This window comes from Clytia hemisphaerica, unplaced genomic scaffold (genome assembly GCF_902728285.1).
Source record: "Clytia hemisphaerica strain Z4C2 unplaced genomic scaffold, Clytia hemisphaerica genome assembly, whole genome shotgun sequence".
In the NCBI taxonomy this organism is placed as follows: Eukaryota; Metazoa; Cnidaria; class Hydrozoa; order Leptothecata; family Clytiidae; genus Clytia; species Clytia hemisphaerica.
The window spans coordinates 554374-578776 of NW_027103824.1; the positions used below are offsets into that span (position 1 = coordinate 554374).

The 24403-nt window shown below is 34.3% G+C and overlaps 3 protein-coding genes across 3 annotated transcripts; all 3 read right to left on the minus strand.

Annotated features, from left to right (window-relative positions):
* Positions 1 to 1469: 1469 nt before the first annotated feature.
* On the minus strand, positions 1470 to 10402 carry LOC136806689 (nucleolar protein 8-like). Its single transcript, XM_067063278.1, has 12 exons — positions 10282 to 10402; positions 9773 to 9837; positions 9279 to 9341; positions 9009 to 9087; positions 6584 to 8723; positions 6011 to 6106; positions 5433 to 5710; positions 4593 to 4827; positions 4010 to 4181; positions 3681 to 3830; positions 3420 to 3496; positions 1470 to 1678 (listed from the first exon to the last, which is right to left on the minus strand). The coding sequence occupies exons 1-12, from the start codon at positions 10350 to 10352 to the stop codon at positions 1598 to 1600; spliced, it is 3507 nt and encodes a 1168-aa protein (XP_066919379.1). The 5' UTR covers positions 10353 to 10402; the 3' UTR covers positions 1470 to 1597.
* A 137-nt stretch (positions 10403 to 10539) lies between these two features.
* LOC136806690 (alpha-ketoglutarate-dependent dioxygenase alkB homolog 3-like) lies at positions 10540 to 15261 on the minus strand. Its single transcript, XM_067063279.1, has 9 exons — positions 15082 to 15261; positions 14837 to 14868; positions 14348 to 14395; positions 12814 to 12917; positions 12461 to 12546; positions 12079 to 12201; positions 11590 to 11697; positions 11314 to 11418; positions 10540 to 11142 (listed from the first exon to the last, which is right to left on the minus strand). Exons 1-9 carry the CDS (start codon positions 15220 to 15222, stop codon positions 11068 to 11070), a joined length of 822 nt encoding a protein of 273 aa, XP_066919380.1. The 5' UTR covers positions 15223 to 15261; the 3' UTR covers positions 10540 to 11067.
* Positions 15262 to 16354: 1093 nt separating this feature from the next.
* On the minus strand, positions 16355 to 17166 carry LOC136806711 (BLOC-1-related complex subunit 5-like). The gene is made up of 2 exons (XM_067063302.1): positions 16693 to 17166; positions 16355 to 16372 (listed from the first exon to the last, which is right to left on the minus strand). The coding sequence occupies exons 1-2, from the start codon at positions 17164 to 17166 to the stop codon at positions 16355 to 16357; spliced, it is 492 nt and encodes a 163-aa protein (XP_066919403.1).
* Positions 17167 to 24403: the final 7237 nt, after the last annotated feature.

Consider the following 24403-nt stretch of genomic DNA (forward strand, 5'->3'; position numbering starts at 1 on the left):
AATTCGATTTTCAAGGGGAATCGGATTTTCATCGAATAAGGGAGCGTATCGAATAGTAGAGTGTCATTTATGAGAGTTACTTGTTAACGGTGACTTTCAGAATTATCGAATAATGGAGCGTATCAAATAGTAGAACGTCGAATTAGAGAGCGTCAACTGTATCTCGATAAACCAGATCCTAACCAAACAATTAATGGTTACGATATGGTGGCTTGACCTAGAAGATCGACAAATTAGCCAATTGACATGGGAACGCTCCATAGCAACTACCATGTTCCATGTACCAGTATTGAAAGAAAAAGAAGAAGACAAAAAAACTCGTTCATCAAATACATGACATGTCTACGGATAAGAATTTCCTGAATGAAATGAAAAGCAGTTAAAAGGAGAAGTGGGCTGGTCAAATGAACTTGATGTTCTTCAAATTTCTCGTATCCCGTATCGGTGACGACAACTATCCGGTTATTGCAAACGACCTTTCATTAATACCGATATCTGAAATAATTTCTAAGAATATTTTTGTAAGAACCGTACTTACAACGGCTGAATTCTGAGCGGTTATAGCGAATAAAAATAACACTAAAATTAGAATTTATGCTTTAAATAAAAAAGATTGAATTCATGATATGCACCACTGGAGAATAAAAATTTATGCTTAAAAAAAGATTGAATAACATCATATTTCAGACTGAGTGTGCTAAAGAAAAACAATGCGTGCAATTCTATTGGTTCTAATCAAAATCATGTGCAGTTGACAATTTTTAAGGGGAATATGGTTTTCATCGAATAATAGTATTGAATACTAGAGAGACGTTTTCTCGTTGACATAAGAAAATTTAAATCACATGGTACTAAACATATTTGCAAGTCATTTTTATGATAAACGATATATTGGCAACTGAAAATATCCAGACAGACAAACCATGGCAAAAGAGATAATATAGGCTTCATAATTAAAACGTGACGATAGTAATAAAGAACGAACTGGATCCCACGCACCTACGCTCAAATGTGCAGCAAAGGAAAAAACAAGCTCTTTGCAAAAAGATAATAATGAAATAAAATTAGTTTTAAACTTTCAGTAACCAGGACGATTTATATCAATTAAAATTAGATCGAGGAAGATGAAATATTTTTTGAAGATTTCCTGTAAATAGGAGGAGCGTAGCCAAAATGAAAGAAATTAGTGTACATGGTAGACCACCATAGCCAACTTAAAAGAATTTGAAAAATTAAAGTTTTCAAGAAAATATTTCTAGACTTTTTCTCAAGGCGAACTTGTCAATTTGATCGAAAGCGAAAAATAAATTTCCCAACGAAGTTTCTTGACTTTTTTTCACAGACCCTGTTGAGATTATAATTTCGGTCACTGAAAAAGGCAAATAGTCCCAAAGCATTTAACGATGAAGATTTTGTCAGCAAATGCCAAGAAATGTTAGAGTAGTTAAAGATAATTTGAGACAGTTAGATTCAATTTTCGAATCAAAATAAACCAAAAATCTTTTCAACCCGATAAAATAAAAAAGTAAAAAAAAGTTATAAAGTATTCTTGGGGGATAAAAATATGGTTTAAGTTTATAAAAAATAATAATTTTGGCTACCTGTTGTTAGGTACTCTTTTCCGTTCTTTCATTTTTCGGACGCGTCGGACAGCATCTTTGTGCTTCTTTCTAAAGTCCTAGAAATTGAAAAAAAAGTCGATATATTATAAAATATTTTGTGAAATTCACGACAGCGTGATTCCCGTAAAGAGTTGTTTCCACACGGAAGGTAGTGCACGAGTCTGCACGAATGGATTTTCATAAATGAAATTCTTTAGAGAATCGGGAATCGCATCTGTGTAGAATCATTGGATTCATTGAAATTAAAAATTATTCAACATTTTTTGTGGTACGAAAACTCAACGATGGTTCATTCAAACAGTTCCTTTAATCCGTAATCTCCATAAGTCAAGAAATTTAACGACTTTGGGGTTTGAGTTATAGAAAATCGACTGTTGTATTGGAAAACTTCTTTTAAAAATTGTATGATATCTATGATGAGCGGAACATGAGGAAGCGGGTGTTTGAGCCGCACCATCTTTCTCCCTGGATTGCTTCACTTATCCTTTATCATATTTTTATTGCTGAGCATCAAACTGAGAGGCATCAAGTACCATTTTTGTTTTAAGTACAAAGTCTTTGGTATGACCCAGCCGAGGGTTGAACCCATGAACTTAACCACCGTAGCCGAATGCTCTACCTTTGCACTACGGTCGGGGCACCACCATTGAGTTTAAAGCCCGAAGGGCTAGAGTTCAATCTCTAACCTTTCTCAGGCAAGAAAAAGTGAAGCCTTAAAAAATGCGCCGCATTTTTGACGACAGATTGAATCTAGCAATTCCTTTGTTTACGATTGATATTTTTTTCGAAATTTAGCGGTAAACTTTAGTTTCTATCTGTCATTTGTGTGAAAACCAGGCGAGCCGCTCAAGGCCGGGCAACTTTGGTAGGATTTGTTGGCTTCAAATCCTACCAAGGAGATTGACTTCTAGCCCTTCGGGCTTATACTTCATTGGGCACCACACTACCCTAACCGATTCTCCATTGTGGAACCGGAAGAGGTGATTGCTTCCTTCATTAATCATTTTTGATTCAAGTTTTATTAGCGTTTCAGTAGATTTAATGAACTCACAAATTACGAAAAAAAACATTTTCGATCAATATCGCTAAGTGTATAATGAGATCAAAATTAGAGCAATCTGAATTAAAAAGACAATTTCGCGATTTTGTAAATTAAAGTTCGCAAAAATAGATCTGTATAATTTGAGTAAAATTGGACTGGACCTAATTAACAGGCATTAAGGCAATTTAACACTCATGAATGTACACTAATGCTGAAGATTGTTTTGATCGTTAACAATATTGACGACGCGTATTTTTATTTATTGAAAGCTATAAAAATAGCCAGAAACGTGCACATTAAAACTTAATATTGTAGATGAAACAAATTTTGGATTCTGTTTTGTACAGTCATTCTATTTATCAAACTCTTATATTGTATTCAAAGTGAAGATTTTAAATACAAAGAAAAATAGCATCAGAAATACACCCCCGAGGCCACTCCTGTTTTCTTTCCTTTAAAACTTTAAAACAATTACGAAAAGGCAGTTAAACAAAGGAATAGAATATTTTCGGACCATTTCTTTGTAAATTGAAATTTCATTCATCGACGATTGATGTGTTTCCTGAGTACTACAATTTTCATTGAGCTAATATTACAATGAATATTATGTGCCTAGGATAGAAATAGATCTGTCATTACGTGTGTATCCTTTTCTCTTTCCGCAAAAGATTTATTTCTTCAAAGTAGGTCACGATGTTTTAAAAAGAAATCTGCAGTATCGTAAAAAAGTGATTGTCAAAGAAATTGAATCATACCTCGCGTAGTCCTTGTCGAATATCTTCCCATTGTTTTGTGATCTCTTCCAATCCTTCTGAGCGCATGAAACTTGCACCTATCGGTTGAGAAAATTATTTGATAAAATATTTTGAGAAAATGAAAATTTAGTCAGAATAGTATGGTGATAAAGAGGTATCATATCAATAATTTTAAGCATTATTAGATCCCCCTTTTGCCCCCTTGGTAGTGCGACACTGTTCAATTTGTTTAAGATAGGAGAGAAGTACCAAAACCGATACCTTTTAACAGCCGTTCATCATTTTCTTTGAAGAAGAAGAATCCACCAGCAGAAGAACTTTTTCCTTCTCCTTCTTTCGTTTTTTCTTCCGACTCTTCTTCTTTTTCGTTTTCCATAGAGACGTCCCTGTTGTCACGATCTTCCCGTAAACCTTAATATAACATTAACATGAATGAGAAAGAAGTCAAGGAATCGTTCCAATAGGGCAAATTTCCCAATCAAGGACTAAAATGAACAGATTCGCAAAATATCAAAACAACCTTTCAACTTGAATACAAAGATTCAATGTGACATGCATCATAAAATAATGATCACATTAAATAAAGATACCTTTTTTCCAGCTTAATTCTTTGATGGGTTTGGCTTTATCAACAGTTTCTTCATCTTCTCCATCATCATCGTCAACATCCATGGTGTTATTTACAACTTTACCAGAGTCATCTTCCTCGTCATCGTTCGTTGGCGCAGCAGACAAAAATGTAAAAGCTGGTGCAGGCTTGTCCTAAGGATAAGGATAAGATAAAGATAAGACGAAATACCAATAAATGAGATGGCTGAAAGAGTCTAATAAAGGAAAATAGTCAGATATAGTTTCAAATCCGATAGACAGCGGGTTGATTTAAATACCAATGCTACAACAACAAATTAAAAGCAAAGGTTGAAGAAATTTGGCATACATACTAAATTATTTGAATCATACAAGCTACGGATTTCTTCGATTGGTTTTTGTAAGAAATTTCTTTTGTTCGAATACTTCAACAGTTCAAGCTAATTCCCCGGGTCAAGAAATAAACCTTAAAATACTTTCCATAAATCAAACCTTTCTGTAATTCGATTTTTTAAGATTCCATGTTTGAGTTCAAATTAGCGAAAGTCAATTAAATTTATTAGATTACAATGTTCAAAGCCTAACCTCGCTCTCAGCAGCAGTAGCAGTGCCGGAGAAGAGTGATTTCAGTGAAGTTTCAACTTTGTAGAAACGTTCTTTGGAGACTTCGGGTACAGGGTTCGCTTCATCCTCTTCGACATCTTTCTCTCCTACTGATGTTTCGTTTAATTTTTTGCTGTTTGAAGGTTTCTCTTCCTTTTCAACTTCGAGTTCGGTATGGTCTGATTTTGTTGGATCATATCGTTGGTATGGGTTGGCACTGAAAACCGAAAAAAAGGACCATGTTAAATAATATATTTTCCATTTATAAGTATAACAAATTATTAAAGATAAGCAACATGTGTCTTCAGTTGAAGCAGGCTTACATTCTTGCTCGAAAGAAGGATTTGATAAGAATCGAAAATTTAAGTTCAAGTAAATAAAAACATAACTGCAAGAAGAAGAGTAATGAAGACACCTCTAATTCAATGTGTCAGAACTAATATATAAAGAAACACGAAAATAGAATGGGCCATTCCATTATAAGTCCGTACAGGGAGGGGGTGGAGGAACATTTCTAGGGATGAAAGAGTTTTTTGTGGGGGGGGTTAAAAATTATCTTAAAATTTCCAAGGGGTAAAAGACTAATTTTGGTTCGTCCAACGTCACTTTAAGGTATGAAAATAAATTTTCTAAGGGATATTTTGCAAATCTTTCCATTTTTCAAGGGGTATCTACGCGTTTCCAAAAAATCTTTTTTGACTTGAAAAGGTTCGTCCACCCCCCTGTATGGGAATTTAATGGAATGGCCCAATAATTCAGTAAACTCGGAGCCTTGTATGAAATAAAAATGGTACCAATGGTAAAATTAGAGAAGCGACTCACGATGTAGCAATTAATTCTTTTTTCAATTCTTTCTTTGATTTGTTGTGTTTCAAGCTTTTGCCAAGGATGCTTTCCAGTACAGACATATTCCGCTCCTTCTCTTCTTCTGCATTCAAATTTTTCGTTTCTTCGTCTTCTCTTTCTATACTTCTCTTCTTGTTTTCTGATTTTTCGCCTTCATCTTCTGAATCAGTATCGCCGCCGTTGTCATCTTCGGCAAACCGTTCGTCCATCCGGAAACGATCATCACCACCATAATGCATTTGCATTTTGAAAAGCTATAATTGATGAAGGAAATGAAGGAAAGTTTTTATACCAATATCCACTAATTCAAACCCAATATGGGATGGAAGACATGTTGGACAAAAGGTCAAGTGGAAAAAATCTCGTAAAATCGAAAATGTTTATAAGATTGATAAAAACTTTAAAAGTTGAAAAATGATCCTAATTCGATTCCGAAAGCTTTTGAAAATGTACCCTCTCATCTGGCTTGAACATGAAAGATCTAACTCAATGTTTCACCGAACTTTCGGGTGCACTGAAGCTGCAAAAAAAATCACGAGAAACAAGATGCAAACCTTTTTGCCGTGTTCTCCTTGAAATTGTGGTTTGACTGAAAATCTGTTTTCATCCTCATCTTCATCATCTTCATCGTTTTCATCACCAAGGAAATCCTGTAATAGGGAATGGACTCAGAGATGTAAATCACCGAGCTAAGAATTGTGTACATATGACTCAGATCAAAGAGTGAGAGACAAGGCAAACCGCGAACTAGATAATGGCGATATTTTACGTGGATAGCCCTGTAATCTAGGTCTTTTACACAGTCCTACGATTGTTTTCACAGCCGGCTCGGCCTTCTATGAGCTGAACGGAACATGGGAAGGAACATGGGAAGGAGCAAGGCTCGAACCACTGACGCCTTTGACTTGGCAATCTCTCCTTGAAGATTCGATCTAGAAATGTCCACTTTTAAAGTGACAAAAAACTTTGAAATTCAGTGAAAGGTCAAGAAAAAGTGAAACAATAGTCCCAAAGTTCTAGGCTGTTGATAATAAACTTATCAATCGTTCATTAGCCTTACATCCACGAAAAGAAATTCCAAAAATACACCGAAAAATACTGAAAGACAAAAATGAAATAAAACTCACGACTGTCTTTTCATCTTTATGTTTCGTTCGTGTCATCGTCCCTCCATCATCTGACTCGTCACTATCACCATCCCAAAGTGCACTCTTCTTCTCGTCTTTGTTAGATTTAGTTTTCGTTCCTTTGTCATCACTATCATTTTTACTCGATGCTTCATTTGTCGTCAAGTTTTGGAAGGTGACTTCGTCATCATCGTCGTCCGTGTCGCTGAATCGTATTTTATTGTTCGCAGATGACGAGTCCTTCGTGTCCAATCCCCGAAGTGCGTTTTGTATGAGCTCTTTATTCTGTTGCGTGCGTTGGTTATGAGCTTCGACTGATTTTTGTCGTAACTGTTCGGAATCTTGCGGTTTATGGTGTTTGACCTGTGACTCGCATGCGGATTTTTCTTTTTTCTTTTTGCGTTTCTCTTTCTTCGTAGAAGCTGTCGATTCTTCGGTTTCATTTTCATTTTCTTTTTCGGTTTTCTTCTTTTTCTTTTTTGATTTCATTTCTTGTGTGGCGGATTCGTCAATTTCAAGGTTTAGTTTCAAATTTTCATCTATATCATTCGAACTCAATGTCGATTCTTTCTCTTTCTTCTTCTTTTTCGAAGAAGACTTTGTTTCAGATATTTCTTCTTGTTCATCTTCGGTATCTTTTCTCGATTTTTTCTTTTTCTTTTTGACTGGTTCCGCATTATCTTCTTGGGGAGATTCACTCTCAACGGGTTCATCAGAACTTGCTTCTGGCACAGCTTTTTCACCCTCTTTCGACGCCTTGGGTGACTTATCGCTATCCGTTTCAGAGTCTTCACTTGAACTCTCCCCACTTGAATCTTCTCCCACATCTTCTTTTTCCCAGCGCAATTCAAAACTACTAAGAAACTCTGTTCCTTTTTTTCCTTTTAGATTCTCGAATTCGAAATCAAACAGATTGATGGGTTCCTCACCTTCACTGTCATCGGTAGACTCATTACTCGATGAAACTCCTCCATTGGATTTAGGTCCTTTATTCATATCGTTGATATCAAAGTCGAAAAAGTTATTCGTTCTTTCACCTTCAGATTCAGAACCACTATCTACATTCGAGTCCTTAGATTCTGGTAATGGTGTTCCTGTTGTTGATGGTTCAGCCATTGATCTCGATTTCAACTGTTCGATAATGCTTTTACCAAGACTGCTGTTATTGTGAGCTACCTTTGGTGTAGCTACAATGTTATCACCCGGGTTCTCACGTAGATTTTTCTTAACGCAAGGAACAACAAATGGAGTTGAAGCAATCATTGAAGTTGTATGGAAAGTCGGTTGACCTGGAATCGTTCCACTGTCTGATTGAGAATCTTCTTCGTCTTCACTGTCGACTTCAGATTCAGAGGAAATTGAAACGCCGTTATCTTCCGGTTCATCGCCAATATTTTTGAGAGTACCGTTTACGAGCACTTCTTCGTCTTCAGATTCAGACGATTCCTCACTTTCTTTATCCTCAGATATATTGTTTATATTCGAAGAAATTTCCATTGATTCATTGTCAGATTTATCTTCAATATTCTCACAAGAAGCTATTTCAAAGTCATTTTCAAGTTCTCCAGCACCATTACAAAGTTCCTCAGAATCATTTCCATTCAAATCTTTAGTCTTTAATAAAGCAGTATCTCTCTCGTTTTCATTCACCACATCTTCCATACTCTCCAAACTGGCTTTTTTCTTTTTCTTCTTTTTCTTAGGCGATTCTTTTTCCTCATCGACACCATCAAGCTCAACAACGCCGTTCGCAATATCCTTTTTCTTGGTTATGCTCTTATTTCTGATAATACGATCTTGAAGATGTTGGCATTCATCCAATTCCCAAGTCAATCCATCAATTCTGTCCTCGGGCACATCAGTAGCTATTCTTCGGATGCAATGGCAATGCTTTGATGGATCGTGTTTCAAAAACTTCCTGCCAGAGCCTTTACCATTGATATGGACAATGGGTAACGGTCGACCAAACTTGCCGATGACCCAGTTCTTTTCACCTTCCAAAGGGATACCGGGAATGGCTTTCTTTGTGCTTTTACTTTTAGCAATATATTCTTCGTAGCTGCGGATAGGATCGATCTGTTTACGTTTTCTTGATTTAGAGATTTTAACTGGTTCAGGATTTTCCCATTCTTTTTGTAACCTATGAGTGTGTATAAATAAATGATTATTGGAAATTGTAGTTCTTTTAACCTCCGGGATTTTAGGTCTTATTCTCATTAGGAGTTTTACACTCGAAACGAAGAAGCCTAGTAAATCTTGGTTTGCTGAAAAGTTTCTAGGTCAACTTTAGGTCGAATTGTGAAAATTCAATTATACGCAATAATATCATTCCTTGAATTTAGTACTATGACTTATATAATATCGATTACTTACATTTTTTACTTACATTAAACTTTTTTCATAAAACTTCATAAGATAGGGTTACCTTTTCATGAAATCGTCTTTGGCCAGTTGCACTTTCAGGCTGTGTCCTTTCCATTTCGTGCCACCAAAGATTGCGAAACCTAATTCAAAAAGTATATAAAAGATAAAAAAAAGACCACTCTTCTCATGTAAAACGGCAGCCTAGAGTCCCTGAATACAGTGTGCGAAACTATTCGAAAGAGCTCAATGGAAGCAAATACAAGACGAATGAAACAATTCTCACACGAAACAAATCTCAAAAAATTACAATCGCTTTCAAATCTTTACATACATTTCCTGAGTTGTTGCTCAGTCGTGGTGAGGTTAACATAACCAAATGTCTTTGAGATTACCCCTGAAAAAAAGAAAAGAAAAAATATATGAACAATTTGAGGTAGTGAATAAAGTAATCTCGAAAGAAGGCGAAGCTTGCAAAGTTTTGCATCTCAAAATTTAAGTAAATGAATGACAAAACATGAAGTTGTTTTAAAGATCATATGCCTTTCTTATACGTTTCTTATTGTAGGATAAGCTACGGTTTAAGTTTTGCAATTTTCAGAAAACAAATTAACCCAAAAGTAAAGTACTGTTATCACTAATGATTCCCCATCAAGTACAACCACCCACTACAATGATTGGCACTTTAGGGAAACCATTTGCAACATAAATGGAGATGCCAGAAAATTGGTAGTATCTAATGTTTAATAAGGAACAACAGATGATTTGAGATTCTTTAATATAAATCCATTTGTTTGATTATCCTTTGAAAGCTTTTAAACGTCATACCATCTGAAGTCTTTTTCTGAAACAAACATACATCTGACGTCGTACCAAAGCTCTTGAATCGATCTCTGAAAGTATGATACAAAGTTCATGTTCACAATATGAAACTTTCATTGTTTTTACGTACTGAGTAAGATTCTGAGTCAGATGAGAGAATCTATGTCCCGTGCAAAGATTGGGCCATTCCATTTTATGACCATACAGGGGGGGGGTAATCCGAGAAGAATTTCCAGGGGGTGTAAGAAGTGTTTTCTCATTTTTCCAGGGGAAAAACCCTCACTATAAGAGATGAAAATAATTTTTTCCAAGGGTTCTTTTGCAAATTTTGCCATTTTTCAGGGGGTATCTACACTTTTCCAAGAAATTTGTTTTCACTTGAGAAGGTTCGTCCACCCACCTGTATCTCCTGTATGGAAATTCATTGGAACAGCGTATTGAAATAGATCTTTTGAGGCCATGACTCAACTCTCCTTAAATTCGTTAAAAGATATAACAAAGCATAATCTTTTTACCTTAGTTCCTCTTCCTTGACTTCAGGGGCAAGACCACCAACAAAAACACGGAATAAGCTTTCTTCTTTCATTTTTATTTTCAAAATACTTTCTTTAATTGTAACTTATGTATATTTTATACCTGAAAAATAATAAGAATTGAATAGTTAGAACAAAGCGAAAAATATACAGTCAAAATAAGAAACTCAAGGCTACACTAAGGCGGTTTTAAAATAAAATTCGTCAATATGGGCCTACTGTTGCAATAATAAAGAGATATAACAGTAATCAAATATATTTTCTCATTATTCTAGTTAAATAATAATAAAAGCTTTTTGATAGTTATAAATTTTCTATAAAAAATGCATAATTCTAAAAAAGTGTCGAACTAAGTAATAAAGTGATAAATAAATCAGCGTAAATATTTTTTTAAACGAATGACAAATTAATTTGATTTTCTATAGACCACTAAATATAACTGCCCAAAAAAATACTTCTTTCAAATCTTTGGAATTATGAATTCAAAACACTTCAAATAAAAATTGTTGAATTTCATCAAGATGAATTTTTGACCAAAGACAAAATTTAAGAGGATATTATTTTCTGGAGCCTCTCAACTCAAAACTGTACAATATGAAAAATCTCTTGTGCAATCTCTAATGTCCTTCTTTACTATAATGCTTCATTAGAATAATCGTTAAACCCAATACATAAATGTCAGTGTAAAAATTTCATAACATTAATATAAATATGCAATAAGCTTTATATTTTTCTTTCAACAGAACATGATGGTCAAAAGGCCAACTTTTAGCTTGGATAAATTGTTCTAAATGTCAAATTGATCCTTGGCTGTCGATCATGGTATTCTTTTGGAACACGATGCTAGAATGATATGAAAGATAAAACAATTTAACATAATGATGTTGAACAAACTTGCAGGTCCAGAGAAGGTTCACCCTACAACTCCACTTAATTTTGACAAAAATTAGAAATAATTGGAAATTTTTGCAAGAGTTTCTCCTTTTTGTTTAGAGAAATTCTTAGACTATGTACCTGCCAGTCTTCTTGACAAGCTCCATCCATGATTAGCAAACTACCATTGGATAGAGGTACTTTAACGTGTTGCGAATAAGTGTAATCAACTTCACCATCAATAATCTGCATGTAAAAGTTTGGTAAATGTTTTAATTGTTAGCATATATATAAAAGAGTACAAAATTCCCTCTAAAAATAAGCAAAAAATACAACCAAACCATTTTTATTTGGAAAATAATACAGATAATGCTACTTTATAGTTGAAAAAAACAATTAAAATATTAAAACTTTTACTTCACTTTGGTCTTTCCGCCGCAGTTCAAAATTTCTTGTTTCACCAAATGATAAAGAAGCAATGACAGGATTTCTTTGTAAAGATACTTCATCGTCTGAATGCCAGTCCTGAAGAGATATGGAAAGGGAATCAGTTCACATCTTTAGACATCCAAGTGAATAGAACTAAGTGGTCCTCGTTTTGTGCAGTTATGGTGTTGGAAATAATGATCTTAACCCATTAAAAGTGCCAATGGTATTATACGAGATCGCTCAATTTATTCAGTCCTGTACTAGGTTTTTTAACCCCACCTAAATAAAAAACGTCCAATAAAAGTCCAGATTGGTATTTTATTTTTAGTTGGGGTGTGTACAGGCGTTTGAAATCAAAAAAAAATATAAGAAAATTTGAAGTTATTCAATGGCATTTAATGGGTTAAAGATGAAATTTGATTCGTAATTTTTTGTTGAGTTTAAAGTATAGAAAAAAGCAAGAAATGATGTATTTACGATACTGTCTTTCTCGCCACGATACAAATTTGCCAGCATTGAGTTGAATGGCACGCGATTGATCTGCTGCTCATTCATATATGATTCAATCTTGTCTCTGATCATGATCAACAGTGGTGAAAACTAAAAGTATATAGAAAAGCAAACTAAATTGAATTTAAGATTAAAATACCTACACCGAACAAAAAAGAATTCTAAGTTTCAATTAGGGGTCATCTGCATCTGAATTTACAACAGCTAGTTAACCAGAAAACAAATGATTTTCATTTCAGCCCAGTAACAATTATTATACGGATCAAAATGAACTTCAAGAAAGTTAACAGTCTGAGTTTCAACTATGTCCATTTTTCTGGATTACTGTATGTGAATAGGTCATTCAAACCTGATGTGGATTTAGTGTAAGTCCTGAGTATGTGTATGTAATATCTCCAAACCATGCTGTATGTCTTGGTTGTTCTACTGTTTCACCTAAAATAATAACATTATAAACGCTTAAGTATAATAGCAAGCATTAGTTACTACACGTCTTCCATTCCTAAACTTCAAAATTTGGGTTTAGTTTTAAAAGGGAAGTCTATTGTGGCTTGGATCACGAGATTTATCTACGCTGATCTCAATGCATTGGGAAAAATATATTTTAATTTCTAGTTGGTCGAATATTTCTCTGAAATCCTCTTTCAAAAGCATTTTTGGTGTGAGGGAATTTAGAGCTTCTATATTATATAGTAATGAAACCTTTAATTTTAATGAGTTCTTGCTTCCAAGGCACCTCAGCATGCAACTGTTCAAAAATCCATTCACATTCATTGCTATCGAAAAATTCATTTTGGAGAAATATCCTGTAACATAACAAGCAATATGCTGAATGGACCTACCTGATGATTAAAGTTAGATAGCAATGCGAAAAGAAAAATGAAAAAAATCAGTCAGAAAATATAGCGTTTAGCGAAAATACACAACACAATAAATTCATCATTGATTGTTGATGGGGGGGAGAGGGAAGGGTTGTAGGGAAATAATAAATAGGAAGTTCTGGTCGCAAAAATCAGTTTTATTGACAATTGAATCATGCTTGATAATGAGCATTGTTATGAATAATGTTTTTGTGTGAAAAGCATAGAAATATAAGTAAACTAAACCGGAAAAATTTTTTCTCAAGAGTCGGACTAGGTCAAGTTTTGGGCATTGTTAATACGATTCTTTGAGCAAAAAATCAGAAAAAACTAATGATAAAATCTTGAGAAAATGCCAAAAAACCAGTTTTTCCGGCATATTTCCGGCATTTTCGGCAGGAATTGAATTTTTTTTCGAAAATCGGGCTCTATCACAATTTAGGTATTGACATTTTGCATCAGTGTGCAAAATTGAAAAAATGAAAAAATATAAAGTACAGCTCAAGAAATTCAAGAAAAACCGTTTTTCCGGCGAAAATCGGCTGTTCCGGCGATTTTTAGAAAGTTCCGGCTTCAAAAATCAATTTTATTGAAAATTGAAACATACTTAATGGTGGGCATTGCTATTAATAATGTTTTTGAATGAAAAAAAAAACCAATTATATGGAAAAAATCCAATGAAAATCCAGAAAAACGGCGATTTCCGGCATATTTCCGGCATTTTCAGCCGGAAAAAATTTTTTCTCAAGAATTGGACTAGGCCATGTTTTGGGCATTGTTAATACGCATCTTTGAGCAAAAAATCAGAAAAAACTAATGATGAAATCTCGAGAAAATCCCAAAAAACTGCTTTTTCCGGGACATTTCCGGACCTGGCGACCGGAAAAAATTTTTTTTCGAAAATCGGGCTCCGTCACATTTTGGGTATTGCCATTTTACATCATTGTGCAAAAAATTAGAAAAAACTAATGAGCCGATCCCGAGAAAAGCTGGCAACAGACGAACGAACGGACGGACGAACGGACGAACGGACAAGGGTTAATTTAAAGGACTACCTTAAGGTAGGTCCAAAAAGAGAACAATGGAAATATTCTAAATGAGTATTACTTTTAATTTAAACTCTAACCACCTTAAGTGGATTAATTATCATGAGAACCAGGATTAATTTTTGCGTATCAAGGATTTTAAAAATTTTGCCCTGGATTAAATTTTGCGAAAATGACCAAAATTTGCGAAAAGCGCGAAAATTAATCCACTGAAGGAATTGTCAGAAAATTGTCAAATAAATGAATCTTCAGAGTATTAGGTTTTCAGGAATCAAAACTCAATTAAGCTAAAATAGCATAGCATAATAAAATATTATCTAGCACTCTGACCTGGATAGTCCATTGTCAGTATCACTCAGTTGATGAACCCCATTCTTCCTAAAAATGAAAAATAAACAATGGCAACATTTGCATCAATCAGTATGACAGGCTTGCCAGGCTACATCATTTGAGGCGTGCCATAGCACGCGCACACCCCCATAAACACCTAAAATGTCTAAGGAGCATGCCATCAATCACACAACATAAAGTTAGTTTCACAACTAAAAGTTGTTTATAGCACTCACTTATCACACGCCTAAATTACTAAAATTAACATTCTAGGGTGTGATTAACCACACACCTGGAATTTTCAAATGATGCAGTCTGGGTTGCTTTGTATGGCATATAAAAAACAAGTTATATATATCCTTGAAAGACAAAGTCACAACTACTAAAAGTTTCCAAACAATATTAGGTCAAAATTTAAGATAATTGCTTGACCCGTATAATTCTATTCATAACAATTTGATGGAGAGGTAATAATAAGCGAAAACTTACTTTATGACCAGCTCTTTAGGCTTACTTCTGTTCTGAAGACAAATATAATATATTTTGAAGGTTTTTCATTCTATTGCAAACTTGCAAAGATAGAACATGTCATTGTTTCTTTTACTTGTTGATATTTTTTAAAAACTTTTATTCACTTTTTGTCAATTTTATAGAAATCAAAAAGTTCATTTTCAAAAACAGTACACACCAAAAAGATAATCAAAATAAGAAAAACCAAAAAATTATATCTTTACCTCTACAGTTGGTTTAAATTTGAAATTAATAGGATATTTTTCATCTTTGTTGGCAATCTTTGTTGGTCCCTCATCTCTTCGTGGCTTGGAGGTTGAAGCCCACCCCCCTTGGACCCTTGCACGTCGGCGTTTCTCACTCATTGATTCACTGTCACATTTTTTATTTTAATATAATGTTCCACTGAAGAAAAAGATGAAAATAAAATATTTTAGAAAACAGAATAAAAGCTCCACCTACATTTTGCAGTCAATTATTTGGACTTGAAATCATTTTTAAAGGAAATGAAATCTTAGAGAATCATAACATAACATAATCGATTTTAGACTAAAACTAGAGCAAGCCAGAAGCTCAAAATTTATACTGATTCAAAAAGAATGTGTGTTGATGTGTCTAAAGATAAAATTATAATAATAAGTTATTAAATGTACAAAAGGATTCTTAAATTACAGTTATTTACAAACAAGCGACAAAACACCTTCAATGTCATAAGGGAGTATCCTTTGCAAGGACAATGAAACTTTTTGATTTTGGTGTTTGACCCCTAAACAAATAATGAGGGGATTTTCCAGGTGTCTTTTCTGATGAGAAATTGTTTTTCAATTCTGTGCAACGAGAAGTTAAGGTGTTTTCCAGTTCTGGTGTAGATAAATTAGAAGGTAGATTTGGTGAATCTATGTCATCGATTAAAGTTACATTCTCCTTTTCCGGTGAGCGGCAAAATGTTTTTGCCATACTTCTAGTGTATCTTCTGTTACCACCAAGGACTATGGTCTCATCTTCTTCAATCTCATTGTACTCAATTTGAGTTGATAAATCATGCATCAGGTTATCGTCTTGTTTTTTCAATACAACTTTGGCTGATTTCTCTTTTTTAGTCAATCTTTTCATACCCGACCGTTTTTGTTTTGGAGTGACATTTACTTGGGTTATGTGAGGCGTTATCCATTGTGTTTGTCCATTCACGATAGATGTCGGAAATTCAATTGGCTCACCAAAATCAGGATGATCAACACTGGAGTATTTATCAATAGGACTTTCGATGAACTCTAATTCAGGTCTATCTTTCTTTTTACGTCTACCCTTCCTTTTAGGTGCTTTACTCATTCTGCTATTCAAATTAACATTTTCTATTATTTTTTCTAAAAGATAAAAAACAAAAAAATACATAAACAAAAAGATCTGGATACATGGAGACCCTTTGTTGATAAACAAAAGCAAAATGTTTCCTAGTCATGAAAATGGCATAGAAGAATGACAAAGTACTGTTATATTTCAAACAGTGATGTTTTTCTGAAAATGCAAATGTAAAATGTTATTTACAAAAAATATACTTGATTGAATAAATTATTTAAAAAATTGATACACAATAATACACAATAATACATCCCTCCTTTTTAAATTTCAAATTAAACCACAGAATGAATTAACAGTAATTCGAACTAGATCATCAGTTAATTAACCCAAAAAAAGCAGCACGAAAGAAAATGGTAGAGAATCTAAATCCTAATCAGATATCAATATAGGTAACAAAAATGCTATAGGAATTCAGGATCATAAATTTGGTCTTCCATTGGAAAGTTTTTGTTTACTTTTTTGAAAAGAGCTATTACAGTGCTCATATTATTCTCAATTTGTCTGAGTGTGTTAGTTAGATCCTTTACTGTTTCAATTTGAGAGATGGCCTTTTCGCAAGCCTTGTTTTTCTCATTTGAACTTTTATATATTCTCGATGCCAATGCATCAGTCTCTTTTATTTGTTTTGTGAGTGCTCCTTGATCAAAAGAAACAGCCTCCGCACATTCAGTAAGATGATATTGATAACGTAAAATCATTTCTGTTAAAGGTCCTGATACAATTTTTGGGGCTTTGATGGTTTCAATTTCCCCAACAGCATTATTCCCAAGAATTGGTCTTGTTAATTTTGTTGTCCGTAGATTTTTCATATCTTCGTCAACAACTTTCTTCTTTGTTTCTGTTTTATTTGCCACAACAACAATCTGATTGACTTTTTTTGCTGACGATTCTGAGCGTTGCCGTGGATCTCGTCTTTGAGCACCATCAACAGTACTTTGATCTTGTCCCATTTCTTTTTAAATAACTTAGTAAATAGTCACCTAAGAATAAAATACCTTTATTATATCAAATTCTATTCTTGTCTTCCCACAATGCACAAAGTAGGTTGGATGAAAGAGACTGTATGTGAAAGCCAAACACCAGACACATGTCACATTCACAAACAATTTAAAAAAGAAAATAAGACAAGTGAAGTATATTTCATATTAAGTCAGCAAACCTGAGCTTTCAAATCAGTTCTTTCCATCCGATGTGTCTGTTCAAAAAAAGTGTTTTCCTTTTTTACAGTTGGAATATCGAATTTATTGGGAAAATACGGGTTATACCTACTGTACGCAATTTCATCAACTACTTGCATCACCCTTTTATGTCTTGATAAAACGAAATAAAAACAAACCTTTTAGATACTTATACCCACACTCCATATTCAACTTATACAAACTCTTAACAAACCGATCCTACGTAAAATCAACTGCTCTTGAGTGGTCAGATCGAAAGCCTGTAGAGCAGCATTCAACAATTATGTAGTGAAATGTGTTGATCCGGGAGAGAACAACAATCCTAAAAAAAGTGTTTTACATTTATAAAATCTCGTAAGTGTGATAATGATGGTGTTGCCCCTCTTTGTGACAAGGGTCACATCCACATTGATGACAAAAAGAAAGCAGACGTAAGGAACCACCAATTCTCCAGTGTCTTTTCAAAACCAGATGAACGCATCCCTCCACTCATTGGACAGCGTTGCACAACTATACCAGACATAAAGCTAGCAATATAGCCAGGGGGGTCCATGTACAAAAAAGCGGCATGTATCATGGGGTGGGTGGGTGTTTTCAAAATTTTTTTGCTGTTTAGTACTTGTGTACTATACATGGGGGTGTCAGGGTCAAATTTCTGATTTGCTGTTTAGTATAAGTGTACTATACAGGGGGTGTCAGGGTCAAATTTCAGATTTTCTGCTTAGTATTTGTGTACTAAAAAGCCAAAATCAAATCAAATTGTGATTTATTTTAGATTTTTGTCGAAAATTTTTTTAAATTCTCAATTGTTTTTGTCAATTTTCGAGAATTTTTTTATGGGAAGAATAAAAAACTTGCCCCAAAGTTTCAAGTTTTTTGGCTTAAAATTTTTATTTTATGAAGGGGTGTAGGGGTATATTTGGTAGTTTTCTGGATAGTATATTGTACTATGTAAGGGGGGTGTTGGGGTATATTTGGCAGTTTGCTTGATAGTATATTGTATTATACAGGGGGTGTCAGGGTGTATTTGGGAGTTTGCTGGATAGTACTGGATAGTATATTGTAAAATATAGGGGGTGTTGGGATGTTTTGTGAGTTTGCTGGATAGTATTTTGTACATTTTGTACATGGACCCCCCCCAATAAACTTCTGAAAGATTTCAACCCAAACAAAGCATCTGGTCCAGACAATGTCTCCTCTAAGTTCCTAAAAGAGCTTGGTAATGAAATTGCACCTGGACTAAGATGTAATGCAGGCCTCCATGATGCAGTCAAAGACTCCTGAGGACTGGTGTCATGCCTTGGCTGCCCCAGTCTTCAAACTAGGGAAAACAGTCAAACCGAGCCAAAGCTGGATTTTATAGGCCTATAAGCCTAACATCAGCATCACGCAAGATATTTGAGCATATTCTTCACAGTTAATATCATCTCCGACCTTGATACACAACATGGCTTTCGAAAAAATCCTTCATGTGAATCTTAGCTTTTACTCACCACTTATGATTTTGCAAAATTGCTTAATGAGGGAAGTCAAATCGATTCCATCTTGCTTAACTTTTCCAAATTTGACAAGATGGACCATGAAAAACTGTGTATTAAACTTGATCACTATGGAATAAGAGGTAATACTCTCTCTTGGATTTGAGATTACCTTGCAATGGCATTTACCAACTTCAACATGACCTGAATGAACTGGTTGAATGGGAAAGGCATTGGTCGATGGAATTCAATCTAGACAAATGCAAGGTCCACAGAGTCACCAATAAAAGCAAAATAATTCTATCTGACTATTCCATGAACAACCAAATCCTTGAGCTTGTTCACTCAGCAAAATACCTTGGTGTTTTTGGTGTATTTATACACATAAAGGTATCTTGGAATACCCATGTCAGCTACACTTTGAAAAAAGCCAACTAAGTCAGATGCTTCCTTCAGCGCAACTTGCGTACATGTAACCAAGTAATCAAGCTCCAAGCCTATCATACCTATGTGAGGCAGATTCTTGAATACGCATCAGTTGTATGGGATCCTCATACTAAAGCCAACATCAACCAATTAGAAATGGTCCAACGCAAGGCGTCCAGATTCATATGTAATGATTGGAGATATTCCAGTAGTCCAACCACCATGATTGGTAATCTTAACCTGAAAAAACCCTTCAGCAAAGACGGCTTGAAGCAAAACTGAACTACATGCATAAGATTCTACATGGTCGAATTGCTCGTTTATCTTCAATGGTATTGTACCACTAACTTAAAGAATGGTACCAATACAGGGTAATTTCCAACTCAATTTCGATTTGAGTTTTCAAACTCAATTCTGTAAAGAAAAAAATTATCAGCATCTTTTGATTTATAGACAAACGTTATCAAACGATCCCTTCGAACTGGGTATTTTATGTTGACCTTTGCATATTCTGTTTATATTTTAGCTGTAAAAATAGGTGTAAATAAGATTTCTTTGTTTACTGAAAACTATCGTGACTCTTATTGTTTTCGATTTTATGATTTATTGCTAATTTAGCAAATTATTTCAGGGGGGGGGTCGGTACTAAAATTTCAGACATCATGACTTTTAGTGACGTGGTGGTATTACAAAAAAGGCCTTGAAGCATTTTAGTACCATGTGTACTAAAATCCCAAATTAGGTGGGGTCTTCAAGAAATTTAAGAAAAATTTTAGTACATGAGTACTAAAAATCACCAAATTTTAGGAAATTTAACTATTGACCAAGCATTTTAGGCAAAATCAAAAAAATAAAAACTTTCTATTTAAGATTTAAACACCCCTGTGTCATAAATTAAGCAAACATTTCATCCCTGGTGGGAAAATACCCTTGAATTTCAGTCCCACTGGAAAATTGACTTTGACTTCATCCCACTCGAATTCTATGTTGAAAAAATTGCACTCCAAAACCACCCCCACTGGGATTTTTAGCCTTGGAACAATAGAATTTCTATCCCATTAGCATTTCAATAGGAATTTTTATCCCCACTGAGGAAAAAGGTTCACCTGGGCTGTGAAACAGGGGTGTATTTAATGTTCTGCTTTTATGTACTATGGAATAAAAAATGTTTTCGAAGTTGAATACTTTGTTTTTCTAAAGAACCATGGATAACTGGATAGAAAAGAAATAGCAAGCTGTAAATTAGAGGTGAAAAAAAACCAATCAATCTTTGCAATAACTAAAGTAGAGCAGAGAAAAAGTGTCTTGACTGTTTCTGAGTCTTTATCTAGAATAAAGAGAGATAGATCAGGTTCATTGACAGCTTAAGGGATCTTCTCAAAAATAAATTCGCTTAAATAGTCGAATTTAAGCGAAAAATTCGCTTAAATAATCGAAGTACTTCGATTATTTAACAATCGAAATTCGATTATTTAGTCACCTCAGTTCGATTATTTAGTCCCCTCAGTTCGATTATTTAGTCCCCTCGGTTCGACTATTTAATCTTATTATTCGATTAATTAAACCTTTTGATTCCAAAATATAATCGAATTTTTTCCGAAACATCGAATATCGGTTATTTTTTCTCACGTAGATCGAAAACAGCGCAAACAAGCCTTTGTCTACTGTGCCGATTTGAAAGACAGAAGAAAAAATATTTTCAAAAAGCCGTAGTCAAATCAACCAATGACTGCATAATTCTTCTTACCTTTAAGGATTTTTGATCTGCCAAGGGACATCATAAATTATGAAATGATAGAATAATCCTTTTGTGAATCACATTATCACATCATCTTTAAGTTTCTTAATGTTTGGATAACAATTCCATGATCTCTCCACGATAATAAAGTACTTCTATCTTTTTCTATCTTTTTAATTTCCACTCACTCCTCTGTTATCAACCTCTCAACACAGTTGCTTTTTATGTCTTTGTTATTGTTTTTCGATTCGAAAATAGCACTCCATCGTTGTGTTCATGTTCAAATCAAAAAGGGCAAAACAAAAAAAAAGATAAAAGGATAAAAGGGAGAGCGCTCACAAGATCAAGAATACGTCATTACGTCATATAAAAGCAGGAAGAAAACATTCTTTTGCTCTATTGTTCTGTTCGCAAACGTCAATCATGGTGTTTTGATTGGTCAATGCAACATTTTTTTCTTACAAGTTACGTCATGCTCTATTATTCTGTTTGCAAAAATGGATTCGAATTTTACATCCAGGTCTTTTTTAATGGCTAGATAAAGGCCGGTTTTCACTTGCGCGCGCTGCGATCGCAACTTTGGCTTCAATCATTTTTGCTTGGAGAAAAGATTACGTCATAAAAACGCAGCGCGCGCTTGGAGAAAAAGTTGAATGTATTTCAACTTTTTTTTCAAGCGCGCGATCGTAACGTCATATCGCACCAATGGAGTTGCTTCATTTTTCTTTTGACCAATAGCGTGGAAGCTTTGCTCGAAGAAGAGCGATTGAAGCGCGCGCAAGTGGAGACCGGCCTTAAGAGATTGAATCATCGCGCAGAATTGATATTACACTTTTTGTCATCTAAAAAATGAAGTCGTTGCATTGTTTTTCGCGCAAGTTCTATTTTTGCGTCACGCATTCGAAAGATTCGAAAATGTTGCAATCAAAACATTGAATTCATTTGTGAGTTTGGTTTTGAGAAGAAAACATTTTCTAAAAATTAAACCTAAAATATTCTGATCTTATTCATATTTTGAAAAGACTTTGAAAACAGAAAGTTATAAAATTTATTACATTTAGATATGGTTGTAAGAGGTATGTATGTATGGAAATGGAATGCTTTGTTTGCTTCAGTTTTCACTACAGACTTTCCTCCCTTCGAAATTCAGTTTTCGATGGGAGCCTTTATTCATCTAAAATTTGTTTTTATTAATGGTGATTCATTTTTGGATAACAAAAACTCCCAAGGATAGCCAGTAAGTTTCATTTATTTTGGAGGTAAAAAATGCTAAAGAGAATGAGTAGATATGTGTCGGTGATTTGTAAAATAAAGGGATTTCTTTTTCGAAATTGCGCTTCCATTGAAACGTGAAGTTAAAATTGACGTTACAGCATTTGAAAAAAGCTATAACTTCAAGGCAAAAAAATCAGATTACAACCTGTACTTTTTTATATATCATTTTTTAGCATTTTTTATCCTCTTTCACTTGCGATGGGTGGGAAAATTGCCCAAAACAAACAGCCAAATTTAACCGAAAACCATTTTACAGAAATTCGGTATTTTTGAGAGGATCCCTAAGATATAAGCGAAAAAGGATTAATTAATCGAATACAAGGATTAAATAATCGAATAAAGGAGATTAAATAATCGAATATAGGAGATTAAATAGTCGAAGCTATTCGACTAAACGACAGCAGCTATTCGATTAAATAGTCGAATCATTAATCGAACTTATTAATCGAAAATCGATTATATTTTTGAGAAGATCCCTAAATAACCAGAGTTGGCATTTTGTTGAAAGTCCAAAGACCGCCATTCTCTGAACCGAATTCCAAAATAAGCCTAATTTAGGTGGTCACTATGCTAAAATGTCAAAGAAAATTTTAGTACATGTGTACTAAAATTCCTTTTTCAAAAATTAGTTGGGGGTATGTCAAAAATCGTCAAAAAACCTTTTAGTACTCATATATGTCTTGGATTTTAGTACCGACCCCCCCCCCCTGATTATTTTATACATAAAAAAAAGGTTGGTGGTGATAGAAAGTGCAATGAAACTTTAAAGTCCTTATTTCAAATTTACCTTCTTCAAAGATATGGAAATGAGATTAGTTTATTTAGTTCAATAAAAGTATTCCTGTTATCAAAAGATAAGGATTGACATCAACATTCACATTAAACTCCTCCAAAACATTTCAAATAAAGTTTGTTTTTTCATAATTACGCTACTAAGATGCAAGAAATCCCCATAGCTACCATTACGCAACTATGGGGAATCGCGATTTTACGGAACTGGGAATCCTCATATCGAATAAAGCATCTTCTGAAAATTTCATTCTTCCCCAAATGCGAAAATGAAAAAGGAAGAAACTTTCGTTTTCATATTGTCTTTTTAATCTGCCATGCAGTGCCATGAAGTGTTATAAAATTCCTTATTGAATGACACGTTCTCCTACTAAGAGGTTTAAAAAATGACGTAAAAACAAGAAACTGTGAAAATCGATTACAAAACCTACGTCACAACAACGGAGTGCTGACTTTTAGTTTTAATGACTTGTTCTCACTTGTTTGGTTTCCGTAATAAAAAGAAAGTTGTTATGGCTAACTTTGAACATGCTTTAAATGGAGGTAACCTTGTGGAGCACCCCTTTTTTGCCCAAATATTTGAAGCCTAGTGTTTTTAATTTGTGAAAATACAATGTTAGAACCTTCTAACACTCTTATAAGAAATCAGGTTTACATTTGCTCCGTAACTTTAGCTACAGTATATAATCATTTTTGTGAAAAGTACTAAAATCTACTTCTGTTTACTGAGTGCAGCCTTGTCTTCCTTCCTCTCACACTTTAAAAAATTACATACCGGACCATTTTTATGGTTTACAGAATATTTTTGGATCCCCAACATTCTAAAACAGAGACTCAAAATGAAAATCAGAACAATGCGTAGTTTTATAATATTAAAAGGATAATTACCTTACAGTACACCTATGATGGTAACTTAGGGATTCACACCTTGTAAGGAAATCACCCAGCTTAGAAATGGTGCACAGTACACCAAATTATGTTTGGCGCGAATATATTCAGCGCGAGACAGTTATTACTTTTGGCATATTGGCGCACGGAGCGAATATAAAGTAAGATATTGGCATAAGCCAAAGTTTCTCAAAACGAGAGGAGAACTGCCTGCCCCATTTTATTACGCTAGGTTTAAGCGCATCAACCTTAAGAAGTACCAGCAATACAAGCTATTTCAGTTAGGGAAACCATCCAGGATCCTGCCATTCTATCAGCCAGCAAAAACTAAATGACACTTGTAAACTTAAGCTTCTTACCATTTTCCATCAAAAACAATCGAAAACATTACTACTTCCCAAAGCCGGAGACCAAA